Source organism: Meriones unguiculatus, chromosome 15 (genome assembly GCF_030254825.1).
Source record: "Meriones unguiculatus strain TT.TT164.6M chromosome 15, Bangor_MerUng_6.1, whole genome shotgun sequence".
Classification (NCBI taxonomy): Eukaryota; Metazoa; Chordata; class Mammalia; order Rodentia; family Muridae; genus Meriones; species Meriones unguiculatus.
In genome coordinates, this window is record NC_083362.1 from 74,728,837 (window position 1) to 74,745,118 (window position 16,282).

The 16,282-nt window shown below is 50.1% G+C and overlaps 1 protein-coding gene across 13 annotated transcripts in view; it reads left to right on the forward strand.

The window, feature by feature from the left end:
- Agap1 (ArfGAP with GTPase domain, ankyrin repeat and PH domain 1) overlaps positions 1 to 16,282 on the forward strand; it is a 435,843-nt gene that overhangs the window by 124,033 nt on the left and 295,528 nt on the right. For all 13 annotated transcript variants that reach the window (XM_021650398.2, XM_021650399.2, XM_021650400.2 and 10 more), the window contains exon 2: positions 15,536 to 15,594. In XM_021650398.2, the coding sequence (XP_021506073.1) occupies positions 15,536 to 15,594 (59 nt within the window). The remainder of the gene's footprint in view (positions 1 to 15,535; positions 15,595 to 16,282) is intronic.

Here is a 16,282-nt window from a genome sequence, read left to right on the forward strand (position 1 = left end):
TTCTGGGCTCTATGAAGCCTTGATGCACCAGTAATTTTGTAGACCAGGTAGTGGGCAGTGGCCAACCCTGACCCTAGCATAGGTTTTCTCTTTTGCTTTCTCAAAAGCTGGTTTGTGATAAGTAACAGCAGGCTGGAAGCAGGGAAGAAAGGTTGTAGAATACGTCTAAGTAGCCACTTGCAGGAAGTTAGGCCACTGGGGCTGGCCACAGGGGTTCTGTCTCTGCTGCAATAGTGTGGTTGGTAGGCCATGCAGCTCAGGCCACAAAGCCACCCTGACCCAGCCTGCCCCCATGCACTTAAGTAGCCATTTCAAGCTTCCCTTGTTTCCTGTGAAGGTGCAAAATATGTGTGGCGACAGGTTTGAACCTGTGCAGCTAGCATCAAGGCTTCACTTTATTAGCCTGTGATACGTTTTACAACGGCCCCATGACACCCAGCATGTGGGTTTGCTTGAGTTTATGGTCAAGGTGCACGCTTGGGTAGGCTTCTTACTCCTAAAGCTCCCAGTTTAAGCTAGCTTTGCGTTCTCCTTTCCTACTTGTTTAATATTTTTTGATGACCTTCATGTAGCTGCTTTTAAAACGATTGGCCAGCATACCTTACAATTATAAGCAGGGAGAAGAGGTTGTTGGTTTCCTGCTTTGGCTGCACTGCAGCTACCCAGTTTGTTCCTATTCCCAGAAGGGCTGTTGTTCTGTGCCACAGGGGTCACTTATGGAAAATACAGGCCTATTCCAGAACTCCAGTCTGAGAGCTGAGTTGTCACATAACATTCCTTGGTCCTTGCTGTACTGGAAGGCGGGCAGGCAGATGGATTGGAGAATGCACTGAGGGATGGGTGGATGGTTGGATGGACAGTTGGATAGTTGGATACCAGGCTTTTGAAGTCATTACCCCCCAAACCACACTAGTCTGAGAGCCTGAGAGAAGCTTTCTTCAGATTTCATTTGATATGTATAGCATTGAGTATCTACAAATGATACAGGCTTATAAAATTTATATATGATCAGATAAGCTTAGTATCTCCTAATAGTTACAAATCTGTTATTTGTAAGTGATTTGTGATTTGAAAGTACAGTGACCTCTTGGGAGAAAAGCTCTGAGATGGAGGATACATGCACTAAGATTCCCCCCACCCCCGTGCCTGTTGGCCTGGGGTTGGCTGTCAGCTAGGCAAAATAATTACCACCTATGGCACACATAGTACATGTTAATTCTGTTTGTTTCTCCTTATGTGAGGAACGAAACCTAGGTTGCCCAACATGCCAGTCTAGCTGAGCCACACCCAGGCCACACCCAGCCTCTACTTGTTAATTCTCAGATCTAATTTTAGGGAGCCAGCTCCTCTGCATCCTCCTTTGGAAAACCAGAGGCTTGGGGCGTTAGCATGTCATGTCATTGTGCTGTTAGCATGCCAGGTTCAGAGCAGTGTCTTAGAGTAAGGCTGGAAACACATTCTTTCTGGAGCCTGGCTAGGAAGATTCTGGTAGATGAACGGGAGACAGAGGAACCATGGAGTGCATTTTCTTCTGTGATGACAGCTGCCATCTGCTATCAGTTTCTGCTTGTGTGTTGAAGGCACACTAGTGAGTTTAGTAGTTTGTGAGTGTCACTTCTCCATGGTAGAGGATTTTGTAGAGTTAAAATATAGATACCACCTAACAAAATCATCTACGGTATTCTCCTGGGTCATTGGGATCATGTGGCAGGATTTACCAAGGTCACTGGGCTAGTCAGATGGAGATAGCCATGATGTATGGTCACTTGTGTATATCACGAAGCTTGGCCGTGTGGCCCTGGTATGGTCTTCTGTGTTCAGAATTGTCAGAGCCCCAAGGGTTGCGATTGCTGGGCGATGCAGGTTCTGTGACTTCACCAAGAATAGAGTCTCCTGTAAAATTGTGGTGAGGGGTGCACAGTGCCACTGCTGGGGAGCTGGCGACTGGGGCAGGGCCTGGTCTTTTGGTCTTCTTTAGTTATTGCTGGCCTTACTTTGGGACAGTTTTCCATTTCTTCACCCACCCATTCATTCAGTCAAATGCTCGTTCATCCTGTAGATGGTTAGCAGAACTTAGCTTATTTCTAATGTTCAGCATAGTGGGGCTCTCTCTCTCTCTGTGTGTCCCATACTGAGGCCTGCTAGCTCCTTGCTGTGTCACATGCCCGGCCTGCTTCCACTATCTTTTATGGGAAAGTGCTCTGACCTTTACAGCTCCAGTGGCTCCTGGAGTGTCCACAGTGCCCCCCTGCAGCCTGATGACTTAGTTTCATCCTTGTAGCTTGAAAAGCTCTCTGACAGAAGCAGGGAGGCAAGGTTAACTCTGGACCTCAAAGGGAACAGGTACAGAAAGGGGCTTTTATTCTGGCTCTTAGTTCAAGGGCACAGTCTGTCGTGGCTGGGAAGTGAAGGCAGCAGGAGTTTGAAGCAGGTGGTCACAGCCCCAGTCAGAAGGCAGAGAGTGATGAGCTCATGCTGCTGCTCAGCTCCCTTTCCAGGATCCCAGCAAGGGAATGGTGCCTCCCACAGTGGGTGGATCTTCCCGTCTCAGTTAATACAATCAAGATAATTCTTCCCAGTTGTGCTCAAAGGTCCGTCTCCTAGGTGACCGTAGATACCGTCTAATTGATGACACTAACAAGACCTCACCAGGACGGGTGACAGTGACAGCAGTGCCATCTTGCTCCCCACTCACAGACAACCGAGACCACTTAGAGTGTGTTGCTAGCACGATTTGGACTTGAGAAATAAGAACGTTTAATGTCAGAGCTCTTTCGGGAATGTGAAGTGGCCAATGCAGTTGAGCGGGGGCCTCTGATCAGCAGCTGACAGACAAGGAAGGCCCATGCCAGGCTGGGTTCCAGGCTGGAAGACAGAGGTGGGGCTTAAGGTGAGTAGGTCAGGTGATGACGCCATTCCATTCCTTGGCAGGTGATTTGTGAGTTTGCTCAGGGGTTTTCTCTGTGGCTTACAAAAGTAGAGTTTCAATATTATAAAATACTTGGTTCCCAGTATAGAATTTCTGTTACCTGTGTCATAACACGAGGACTAAAATCGTGCACTTGGAGTTAGGCTTCGGTCTAAGTGTGAGCATGGTCACAGTCACTGACGAGTGCAGATGCCCCGTCCAAGTTCTGGTTCTGAGGACTCAGGTGCCTCACTCTCCATCTGCTGACCTGTCCTTCTGCTCTCCTGCCTTGATCCCCAGATATCAAGTGGCCTTTACCACTTACAAGGATGCTTAGTGTACTGCAGGGGGAGGCCAAACGAGCTGAGAGTAACCTGTTGGCCTCAGTTTCCTTATGTTTACAATGAGATGTCCCCTTCTTGAAAGCAAACACATTTTTGGCTCTCCTGTACTGGCACAATCTAGGCCAGTGGATCACAACCTGTTTAAGGGTCAAACGACCCTTTCACAGGGGTCACCCGAGACCATCAAAAAACACAGATATTTACATTATGACTCATAATAGTAGCAAAATTACAGTTATGAAGTAGCAATGAAAATAATTTTACTGTTTGGGGGTCACCACAACATGAGGAACTGTATTGAAGGGTTGCAGCATTTGGAAGGTTGAGAACCACTGGGTTAGACCTTTGCTGTTACACAGCTGGATTCACATTTTAAAGACAGCTGACCTCAGAGAGTTTTGAGTCATCTTCTTGACTAAGATAGTAGCTGTCAGGTACAGCCATTTAACTGTTGTGTTCCCGGTGGCCAGTGTTGATCAGCACGGAATTCAGCTCCATGTGAGCCTTCCAGACATGACTTTTCCTTTTTGATTTGTGTATATAAAGTCAAGCTAGCCACAGAACGATCATTCATCTTAAATATTAAGCTGGGGCTTAGCTCAGTGCAGAGTGCTTGCATGGAATATTCAAGGTGTGGACAGTATCCCAAGCAGTGCCAAAAGCTTGGGAGGCAGAGGCAGGAGGATCAGTTCAGTTGCTGCTCAGCTATGCTTGAGGCCAGCCTGAGCCACACAGGACTTTGTCTTAGTAAAAAATAAAGGCTATATTTTCACATATTTACTGGGTGTCCATCAGTTTAACTTGATAAAACTTAAAGATCAAATTGTGTTTTATGGTGTGAAGTGACAGTTTTCAGGACCTATACCTAAGTAGCCTGCATTTTTATTCTCTCTGTTTCCGGCATAAATAGGAAGCCATCTTTATTTCGGTCAGGTTTAGCCTCACACAGGACGTTGCCAGAGGCTTCCCTTGAGATGTTAGCAGGACCAGGAAGGTCTGAGGGACTTCGCCTACTGTCTCTTTCACGGGAATGTGTGTTTTCTGGTGTATTGGGACTTTGGCAGATCTTCCTAGATTTTTCTCTTAACTTCTGTTCTTGACATGCCTTCTGCTCATCCTGGGCTGTAGTCCTGTCCTACGGGGTTGTCACTGGTCTGTATGTCTGACCCCTCATTTTCCCTGTCTAGTGTCCAGGGACCCTGCATGCGTATCTGAGGCTGATAATGAAGGTTCGGATTTGTTCCGCTCACTGTTCTGGCCCAGCACTGGGATTGCGTTCTCTTTGGAGCTGGAGGGGGAACCTATCAGCTTGCTTGCTTTTCATATGCCCTGCCCCATTCTACCCCTGCTTCCAGCACACTTCTAGAACTCTCTGCTTCTCCTTGAAGCCAAATAAGCAGCTTTCAGAAAAGCCCAGATTCTGCCACACCAAGGGCCAGGCCCTGCTAGCTGCCCTGTACCCAGTTTAACTTTCACATGAGTGGCGATGCAGGGATTGGAATTCTTGCCATTTGCTGAGATTTTTGTCCGACTCTGAGCAACCCATTGGGACTCTGACAGGGAGTGACCACTGATGAGTAGAAACCACTGTTCCTTTCGTCATCTGCAGAGGAGAAAGGCTATGGAGCGCTAGGAGACGTGCAGGGGAGCATGGCCCAGCTGAGCCCAGCCTCTCATTCCATGCCTTAGTCTCATACTCCGGTCACTCACTCTGTCACTCAAAGAGCTGAGCTGACTTCCTAGCCTGGCTTTGTCACTGAGGCGTAAGAAGCAGTTATGACAGCAGCCGATAGTCTCTGGTCTGTTGGCCGGGCTGTGTGTGTTGAAGGCATGTGGCAGTCAGCTGTGTGCTGACGGCACTGACAGGCCCCGCTCAGTGTAGAGATGCATATGTAGAGGTATGGAGACCTCTTGAGGAATAAGCCGGCCCAGGGGCTCCAGGGGCAGGGCTCCTGCTTTCAGCCTCCACCCTGCTGTATCTCACTAGTACTTCCTGAGAACCCCTGACACTGACAGGATCAGAAGCTAGAGCAAGAACGATGGGGATGGAGCCATTGGTGACGAGCCTCCTAGAATATGTGGGTGTTAATCACGTTTCTTTGCTGTGACCAAATGTCTGGCAAAAATAGCTTAGGGAAGATGGTTTATTTTGGCTCACAGCCTGAAAGGTTGCAGTTCATCAAGATGCGGAAGACATGGCCACAGAAGCCTAAGGCAGCTGGTCACGCGGCGCCTGTAGGAAGCTGAGAGAGGTGAGCACTGGTGCTCAGCTCACGCCTTCCTTTTATCAATCCATGAACTGCAGCCCTGAATGCTGCCGCCCACCACAAGGCCTGCATTGTGAAACCTTTCTGGAAAACACCTTTGTGGACATCCAGGGACCTGTTTCTGTGGTGGTTCTGAGTCTCCTCTTCTTTAGCATCAAGAAGAAAGAGTGGTGGGGAAAGTTGGAGTTAGTACATCCACATTGTCCTAGCACTGTCCGCCGGACCTGGCTGGGCGTGCTGCCCTTCTAGGGCTCTCAGAGCTGCACCTACAGCAAGCTCCTTCCCTGGGTGAACAGGTATCAGTGGACCAGTTCTTTCCTGCTGAGGTGTAGAATATGGTATTTGAAGCAGCCAAGAGGCAGGCAGAGTAGCCGGGGTTGTGTTGATGCATTTGTCAGTGGGATGAGAGGGCTGCCCTTCAGGGTCACGTCTGCTCCATATTACAGGATTTAACACCATGCCTTTGAAACAGTTTGGATGCAGCTCTCAGTTCAGAGACATCGCAACTGTGGGCAGCATGGGTTTTTCTGGCTCCAGCTCGGATACTCAAGCCTTGGTCTCCACATGGGAGGTGGATTCTGTGCAGCATGGCGTTCCTGTTGGGTGCCTAGCAGAGCAGAGATCTGAGGAGCCAGGCACAGCACCACCCCCTGCGCTGGGTTCCCACTATTTTGGGCTCCCCACCTGCGTGAGGTGCAGGCCTCCTGGCCCTGGCTGTGCTGCTCTTGAATGGTTGCTCTTTGCCCATATCTTCCTGCTGCTGCTTCCTGGTTTATTTTTTTTCTCCAGTCTGGTTCTACTCCTGGTTTCAAGAAGTTGAAATCAATGGCTTTGTATTCTGAGTTCTAAATTCGGCCACAGAAACACTTTGGGCCTGGACTGAGGGTTTGGCGTGGACTTGAGGCTGCTATTTTAGGTATGCCAGAAGGCTTCTTGGAAGTTGTTCCCCGTGGGCTCTTCTCCGTTTAGGCTGTGAGCTTGGGATCTCAGCCTGCTCTGATGGGGGTGCCGGGAGCATTGGGGGACGGGTTCCCAAGATCTGTAGAAAATCTGCCCAGTTGGTTCTAAGGCCTTGGTCACTTTCCAGCTCTGGGACCTTGAAAGCTGGGTTTGCTCGGCTTGTAGTTAGTTAGACCCATGCAGCTTGCTGTGGAGCTGTCAGATGAAGGGACACACCAGCCCTTTTCTACCTGTGGGTGTTGCTGTCACTGTCTTGTTCAGGGATTGAAATGGCCAGGCTGTGTATATTGCAAGAACGTGGCCTCATATACTGACTGAACTGACAGCCCTGCGCAGTGGATTGTTACCACTGAGTAGTGGAATTATCATGTATAGACATGCATGTATAGAGGTACAGAACGAGCTATAACATGCAGCCACAGACGTAGACATCCTGCTGCAGACCTGTGCTGGAGCCAGTCACTTGGACGTACACTTACCTGGTCAGGATATGAGGAAACCATGCTGGCTTCTGACATTTAAAAGGTGTTGTTTTTTTTTTTTTTTCTCTATCAGGTGAACAGTGACCAGACGACTGTATGTGAACGTGATTATAGTAGGGTCACGTGTGATGGGTATCGGGTTGTCGATGCCCAGGAAAACTCAGCAGGTCCTTACAGTTCTGGGTTCATCACATCTGCAGAGGGCTTTCAGAGGAGCTCTGGGGACCCATGTTTCTCCCTTTCCACGTTCCCTGTTCTGAGTATGGCCTCACTGCAGAGATTGCTTCACCTTGTTCCTTCCACTCTACTCCCGGGGAGGAAACACTGGGTGGGGCAGCTTGCAGACAGTTTGGTAAGACAAACCTGGAGATTAAAGCTCCTGCTGTATACAGACACTCACTGGATTGTGAGTTTTGTCAAAGAAGAAAGCACCCAGTTGTTGGCTACAGGTGGAGGGAGTTGCCAGAAACTACAGAGATTTCTCAAGAGACTGAACTGGCGAAACAAAATAATCCCAGACCCTAAGTGTGCGCGTTAAGTGTGGTTTTGACTGTGGCCCAAACTGAGGGTGCTCCCTTCTGGGGAGCCTCTGTGCAGAGGTACAGGCCTAGCCCCTGAACCTGCTCCTCCTGCTTTGTCCCCAACCTGAGAACATTGCACCACCTTCCATCTGCACCCCTAGCTCCGGCAGGCACCTGGTCCCTACCCACACTCTGCTCATCTGTGACCCTGCCCCTTCTACTTGTTTCTTGTATCCTCCACAACCCAGGTTCATATCCCACCTCTGTCCTTTGGAGAGCAGGATGTGACTCTCATCCTTCAGCCTTCATCGCTCCCAGCTGACTCCTACAAAACTGCCCCATAGGCACCAGCACCATGTTATGCTTGCGGCTCCCTCCTGGCCCTCCTCTGCCCCCTTTCCCACCTTAGCCTTAGTGCCATCCCTTCTCTCTCCCTAGCTTCTAAATGTTAGCTCTTTAGAAGCCACAGCATTTAGCACCGTATGGCATGCTTCTCAAAGGCCCACAGGCCTGGAATCGGCGGTGGGTGTCACTAATAATGGATGCAGTTCCTGCTTCTAGAAACATTTAGTGAATGGTGTTCCCTGCTCTGGACAAAGGTGCTAGTGGAGTTGCCATGTGCCGTGAGTAGGAGAGATGAGCCTTCCTGATCGTTATGTGCCTGGGAGGTCTGTGACCGTCAGGCTCAATGTTCACAGCCTCATGAGTGGGGGCTGCCTGTCTGGGGTGCGCCCTGGTAGAGGCTCTCTAACTGCCCTGCAGCAGTTGCTGTGGAGAAGCAGTCCAGTTCCTTAGGAGGTGGGCCCTGGAGGAGAGTCACAGGCAGGGCATCTCCTGGGACCCTCTCTCTCCACCTCTCCGCCTGGGGGCTGGGTTAGCTACAGGTTTGGGTAGAAGGCTGCTTTAGCGTACAATTTGGTCTCCTCGCGTGGTTCAGGAACTGGTGGGCTGAGGAGCTGAAATGGTGAGTTTCTTGATTTGAGGCCAGGTGCCAGGTCTTTATACTCATTAATAATCTCTGGCTGTACCCTCTCAGGGTCATACCTTGAGCTCTACTCTCTAACCAAGGGCAGTTCAGGAAGGAGGTCTCAGCTCAGTCAGCCAACACCTCTGCAGCCAGGCACTTGGAAGACTTGTGCCGTGAAGGGCATTGCAGGGACCAGTGCCTACCACGCCCATCCAGCGGTGTGGTCTGAACTCCGAGGCTGGCAGGGACCAGTGCCCACCACGCCCAACCAGTGGTGTGGTCTGAACTCCACCTGATGAGGCTGGCAGAGCGGCACTTGTTGGTCCAGTAGGAGGCTGAGCACATCAGGGGGGATGGTTAGTCGCACTTAATCCATGCGCAGAAAACCACATTCGGCCCCAAATGGACTTGATAATTCTGGTAAAAATGCAGCTCTTATGAGTTGGTTCTTTGGTAGTTTGTGGCTTTTCCAATGGAAAACTGTGGAATAGTCTGTGTCTTTTAGTTTTGAAAGCATGTTGTAGGCTTTTCATAAAGGCAGCAGAAACCACCACCTGAGTTGGGACCTTATATTGTGTGTGTGCACACCTGTCCTCACGTTAGTTTAGAGAGAAGGATATGGACGAGACTGATCATATATCTAAAATTTTGGTTATCCTGTGCTTTTCAATGACATTTGCCTCATCTTGTTCAAGCATCTTCTAGAGACCTTTTAGAGTCTGTCCTGCTGACACTAAGGACCTCACTTTGTTTGTATACAGACAGGAGATTCTCATCTTCTCTCCTGGCAAGTTACATATGAGCAAAAGGCAAATGTGACCCCGCTGTGAGCACCCATGCCCAGGTTGAGGTGGGCGCCAGAGCACATGATACTGAATTTTTCTTTCTGGCCTAGCATGAACAGCAACGATAAAGATCCCTTGTGGGATCTTTGGCTGTAAACCCTCTTTGGGCTGCTGTGTTGCTCTGGGTGGATACAAGCCTGTTGCATGGGAGATGCTGAGCCCCTCTCCTTAGTTGCTGGTGTGTGTATCAAATAGTCTTCTGTTAATTTTTCTGTTGAAACGACCTTTAAAGACAGGTAAGAACCTTTGACCCTTGTGGTGTGTGGAATGAGAAGTAGAGAAATAATAAGACCTTTTTCTGTGTACTTATGCTTTTCAATGTTTTTAATGCAAGGCTGACCTTTATGGGCTTAGGGGTTTGCAGCCTCGGCCACCCGGTGGAACCTTTGTGATCCTCCAGGCAAGAGAGGAACTGCCTCTGGCTGCCAAGTACCTTTATTGCCCTTTCTTAGAAAAGTAGTGGATGCCCCTGAATTGAGACTGGACTGAACGTGGTAAAGGTCGGTAATTGGGAAACCAAGTCCTGCAAGCCCCGTCCCTTAGAGGCAGCTGCTGTGGCTCGTTGGCTATTCCTCCACTTTCCTTCTCGTTGTTCACACTCTGCCTGTTAATTACTTGGTAGACAGACTGAACGCAGGTTGCACATGTCTGTGACCTAGTTTTTGTGCTCCATATGTTACACCAAATTTATTTTGGAACCTTATCTATGAAAAGCCTTCTTGCTATTTGCCAGAGCTGGGCCCATGGCGGAGTTTGTACTATGCCACTTAGATACAGCCACCCAGGGCGTGGGGTTGGTGTGCCTTGCCAGGTGAAAGTGGCAAGACAGTAAGGGCAGCAGTTTTAGACCCTGTGGGTTTGTTGGGTCACTAGAACACAGAGCCCAGGAATTGCTAAGATGAGCTGAACATAATGACTGCCGGTGTTACTTTGCCGTGGGCTGTGATAGAACACCATGACCAGAATCAGTTTATGGAAGACAGGAGTTAGAGGGAAAGCATGGCAGCAAGCTGCAGGCAGGGTGACAGGAACATGAACCTGAGCGATCACGTTGGTTAGTAAACATGGGTCAGAAGAAAGCACACTGGAAATAGCATGTATTTCCTGAAGAACTCCCCAAAGAGCACCATCAACCAAGACTGAGTGTTCAGATGCCGTACGCCCATGTATGTTGTTCAGGTTTGGAACACAGGCTGGAAGGGAGACCTTACGGTAGGGCAGCAGGAAGGTCCTTTTGCCTGAGGTGCCAGGACAGCAGCGCGTCTTTAAGAGGCCCAGGGCGATCCGTCATGGACACTCCAGCTCTCAGGTGCCCTTGTGGGGCATGGAAATGCAAAGTCCTTTGTTCTTTCTGCTCCTCAGAAAGACCTGGGGACCTAGTCTTCCTCCCTGGGGATGTGTAGCCAGCCTGGGGAGGATGCTCTCAGCAAATGCCTTCATCACCTGGGTGACGGCAGTGAGATGAAACTTTGATGGAATGAGGGCACAAGTTTCAGGGCTGCCAATATTTCACTCAGCGTATTTCAGCCTCTGCTCACCCCCCTTCGCCTCCCACATCTTACTGAAGGAAGTGTGGAGGGCTGTATCAAGCCATACACAGGAGAATGTGGTTGCTGTTCCTGGCTCCACTCGGCTTGTGGGCTGGCCTCATTTTTACATTTGGAGGGATATTTTCCTCATTTCCAATCTCATGTCCTCACGTTTTCTACCTTTCTTGTCAGCAATCTTAAACTATTGCTGCTATGCCTGCAGCATCAGGCAGTGCTGGTGGAGCACGCGTTCTCCCTGAGCAAGGGTTGCCCTGAGGAAAAAGTCACTAAAGGGAATCATGTGTCCCTTGAGTCAACTCCTTGAGTCCTTGAGCTCACACCTCAGCTGGGGCCTTTTGACTTGGAGACTGTGGGGGAGAAGAGAAAGGGCCTCTTCCCATCTGTCTCTACAGAGAAGGATCTCAAGGTTCTTGAGCACACCAAGGCTCTGTGCTGTTGGCCATCCCTGCAGGGGTGGGCGAGCGTGATGGTGTCATGGTGACGTGACATTTGTCTGTCTTCAAAGGAAAGGTCTCCTGAATGGAGAAGGGGTCAGGGATGTGGGAGAGGGAGCCAGCTTGGTTGTGAATTCTTTGGGGGTCACTGAGGAACAGCAGGAACTTACAGGGGAGCTGGCAATGGTCTAGTACCCTTGAGCACTAGATTTACTCATGGTTACTCTGCTGCCAGTAGAGGGTTATTGATAAGAAATTGAGTCACACTATTACAGTTCTGGAAGCCGCTGCTGCCTTGGGTATTAATCACTGTTCCACAAAGCTCACTCCTCCGTAGACTCTTATCTCTTTCCCCAGCAAGGCTTTGAGAGGGACCTGGGTTTTCCTACCTCCTGGTCTCTGGGTAGACCTGCTGCTCTCTTTCCTCTATTGTTCTGTTTCCTATTTCAGGACTTCACGCATGTCCTCAGGTTAAAAAATAAAAAAGTTCACGTCTGTTGCTAAAAAGAGTGTATTTCCAAAAAAACCTTTGTGGAATTTAAGGTTTCAAGAGCATTTCAGTCCCTGAGACAGTATTTTGTTCAGTTTTTCTCTCACATTTTTTTGCTTCTCACCTACAATTTCAGCTTTCTTTTTTTACCCTGGTGGCAGCTTCGTGAGTTGTGGCTGGAGCTTGTTTCTGCGGTCCCTGGAGCCAAGCAATGTGGGGGTGGGGAGCATGAAGTCATTGTGCTGATCCTGGAGACTATTGGCTGTGCTGGGCCTTGTGTCCATCAACCGAAAGATGCAGCTACAACTCTGGCATGATAAAGACCATTGATAAGCCATTTGCTCAGGGTCCTGAGGTCCCAGGAAGCCACCCAGCGGAGCGTGGCATTGAACGCTTCCTTAAAAAACATGCCATTTGTAGCTAGACTCCTCCAGGCTACAAGAGAGGACCCAGAGGGTCGTGGCTGCCCTCGGTTTAGGTTTATCCATCAGTAGACCATCTTGCTTGTTCTCTGGTCCTGCTGGGCCTTGCATGGGCACTGTCCTGGGCTCCGCTCACTAGAAGATCTTTGAATGTTTATGATGCTGTGGAGTTCTGACAGGCTTGTGATCACATCACATGAATTTTTCCCCCTATGCATCCATGCTTATGTGCTATGGGTTGAACCGGGTGAAATCGTCATTGTTCAAGCGCTTCTGACCTACACTTCCAGTTTGTCCCCTTGATAAACACCAGCCATCAGAAGGACAAAGCTTGCTAGTGACTTGTTGCTGGTAACCTACCTGGTCCTTGTGGTAGAGAACAGGGCTTTGCTCTGAATAAGCTCAAGGCCTCCTGAAGGAAAGATGGAAATTTTGGAGTGGGTGGGTAGTGGGTGAGTGAGTAGTAGTTATAAGGGCACTATGTGGAGACTCTCCATGTTCCAGGACACAGGCAGGGTAGGGAGATGAATCTGGCCTGCCATGGTGTATCCGGTGGGTGGGTCAGGGCTGTGTGGTGCAAAGGCAGGGGTGGGGACAGGGCCAATTTCTCAACATTTTCATGTTGCCTGAGGTGGGAGATCATCTTATTCTTATGCTTGGTCTTTGGCCTCACTTAGCTAGCTCAGCATCCTCTGCCTCTGGTAAAGGAAGGTTCAGGGTTCCTTTGACTTCCACACTCCTTAGTTTCTAGCAGGAGTTTATACAGCCAGGAAAAACAGGTTAGGGGAGATCCAGGTAGAGGCCTCGGGAGGCTGTGCCCGCTTCTGTGCATGATGGGGACAATGGCACCATAGTGTCCTAATGTGTCCCCTGTGGAGATGTATGGTGTCCTGTGCTGAAACAGGCCCCCTGTGGGTCAACAGCTACGCTTTGGGCTGCTCAGAAGGAACATGGAAGCAGGCCTGGGCCCTCAAACCCAGTCTTGTCTCCTCTGCCAGAACAAGCTACAGTTGAGATCTGTCCTCATGAACCTTGGAGCCCATCGTGGGTAGTGCAGTCCGTGAACACTGGTTCTTGTGTCCACTTGAGTACTCTTTGTAACCCACTGGTCATGCTTATCAGAAGCTGGTGAAGGAACCGGGTGTCATTTCTGACGTGACTAACCTGGAGTCCCAGTAGCCTGTCACTGCAGGGGAGGCCAGGACACACCACCCACTTTCTTTCCTTGAACTGAGTAAGGACTACTAATTTCTAGGAGTGTCGCTTGGTAATGGAGCACTTGTCTAGCGTGCAGGAGGTCCTAGGTTGGATGCACCACACTGCAAAAAGGGGAGAAAAGTGATTGCAGCCTAGTGCTAGGTTAATGATGAGGAATGATGACATAGTTTGTCCAGAGCCATGGTGGAGAACACGTGTGGCATCAAGCAGGAGCCACACCTTGTCAGAGGCTCAGTGGGCAACCCACAGCCCCTCAGTGGTAATCTCTGCCCTACAGCTAAGTTCCAGTCCAGTAGTACTTCATCAAAATCGGTGCCTGTGGATGTGTTGCCTTCTTGTTACTGTATTCCAGGGAGGGGGGGGTGTTAAGTGGGGCACAGCAGTTTCTTCTGTGACATTGTTTTGATGATGGTGTTGAGACAGGGTAGTCCAGGTTGGCTCTGAACTCACTGTGTAGCCTAGGATGACCTCGAATATCTGATCCTTGTGGTTCTACCTCTCAGGTGTGGAGATTGCAGGCATGCATTACACCCAGATTTATTCAGTGTAGGGCATCGGATCTTGGGCCTACTATGTGCTTAATAAGCAAGCCCACAGACAGAATTTTGGCTCCGCCTCACTGGGAAGAAAGATCCTTGGAAAGTGTGTGCAGACATGCGCCTTGGAAGCAGTCAGCTAGCTGCTCTGGAGATGAGTGAGACAGCGAAGTGTCTGCCCCGCCCCCTCTCCCTGCTGAGCTGAGGAAGTTTCTAGGTAGTTGCTGCGTAGCCTGGGTTTCCGTTGCTCTCCATGGCACAAGGCTCAGCCACTGAAAAGCCACACAGAGGAAGGCGACGAGATTGCAGTGCAGATGTCTGTGACTAAAGCACCTGCCACTTTTCATTTGGTCTTGAGAACAGCAGCCTTCTGACTGGGCAGCAGTTTTTAAAGAAAGATTTCTTTATGAAAGCTCTGTTAATTCTTTAGGTCCCCCTCTTCTATTAACTTAACAATTGTATTAACTTAGCTGCCACAAAAATGAACATTTTGAAAAGATGTCACGCATTGCCACGGTGCTTTTGTACGGCTGGGCTGTGTCTTGTCTTCTGTAGCTTCTGCAGGCCACCCAGGCCTGATTTAGCTTCCCTGAGCAGAGGCCTCCCTCTGGGCAACTAATCTCCTTAGACATTGGGGCTTTCTATGTCAGTGCAAGGCCAGTGACCGTGGCCTGTGTTAGTTGCAGCCTCTTCGGTGTTGGGGGACTGTCTTCCTGCTCCACTTGCTTCATCTAAGCATCTCTTACCCTTGTCCAGCAACCTTCAATGGACAGCAGGCCATTGCTTCCAGCCCTGACACCTGCTGGGCCTAAGTACCATGCATCCTTCCTAGAATAATGACCAACTTGACCTTGGATGTGTTGTGAAGGACTTTGCTTTTGGACAACTTGGGAGATAACAGGAGTCACCATGTGAGGAAGACTCTAAAGAGTGAATGCATTGGAAAGAGACGTGCAACCTAAAGCTGGTTTGTGGTGGCCACTATCTCAGGCTGCCATTTATGACTGAAAATGGCACATGGAGGTTGTGAGAGTCATGTGAGCAAAGTGGGCATCAGGTGTGGGGTTGTGAGGCAGGCTGAGTGACGAGGTGAGCACCAATTGCCGAGTCCCTCACGGCTGAGGGACTCCTTGCCTTTCTGACATATCCCAAACCACCCTGGCTGAGTCACCTGTTTGGCTTCTCTCTGAGGAGCCAAATATTCTGCACCCTGTAATCTTGTGACCAGTTCTACCCTTGACCCAAGGTCGTCAGGCAAGTGGGGCCGCTGCACAGCGTCTCCGCACGGTGAGTCTGGGCGGCCATCGGTCAGGTGTGCTGCGGACGTGAGGAAGGCCTGCAGCTCGGGCAGGGCAGGACAGCACGAGAGGCCTTCAGCATTGCTGCTGAGGTTCACATGGTGCCTCACAGCCTTGAGGCCAGAGGGTTTGGACTTGGGCAAGCTGTGGCCTCAAGAGTAACAGTAGCATGGGAGGCTGGTCTGACCCTTCTTTAGTGGTCCCCCCGCCCCACCAGAACTGATGCATAGGGAGCATTTTGATTTGCCTTGGGTTCTGACACGTCACCTCACGTTGTCCATCCTTTGTCACAGATGCTTTCGTGAACAGCCAGGAATGGACACTCAGCCGATCTGTACCAGAACTCAAAGTGGTAAGTGGCACCTCTGGCCTGCTGGAGGGAGGGGCTGAGTAGTGGGCAAGCTTGCCCATGCCGAATTCCGTTTCCTGTGGCCTCATCTGCCTTCTGTATCATAGCTTCCAGAACCTGTACAGTATTCGTATGTTCTGAATGTCAGGGTGCCGTGCCATTAACAGGACCTTTTCATAAAGATTTACTGGTTTCAGATATTCTTGGTAAGAAAGCCAGATGCTGACCCTTCTGGTTCTATAGGCCAAACAGGGACACGGTGTTCCACAAGATGTTTATGAAGCATGCGCTCACTGGGCATGCGCTGCCTGTAGGCTCCCTGTAATTACGGCCTTCAGGTCCGACAGTTACCCATGAGGGGCGGGGCCTGTTGTCACAGAAGCCAGCTACAGTAGGGTAGAGCTGGGATTCGAAGCCAGCACTGTTTGGGAGAGCCTTCTGTGTATCTGTCCCAACCGTTGCCATAGCCTCTGGCCCCATGTATCTATTTAAGTCTGCACAGCAGAGGGATGGGGTGGAGGTGGGGGGTGGGGGGGTGGCATGCTTCAACCTCCTGGTCGCAGTAGAGAGGGCTGGGAACCAGGTGTTACTGTTGGTGCTGAGAGCCTGTCTCACAGTTAAAGGTGCTGCAGGTTGACAGGGCCTGGGTGGCTTTATTCTGGATGGTTTAGGCTGTTTAAGACAGCATTGC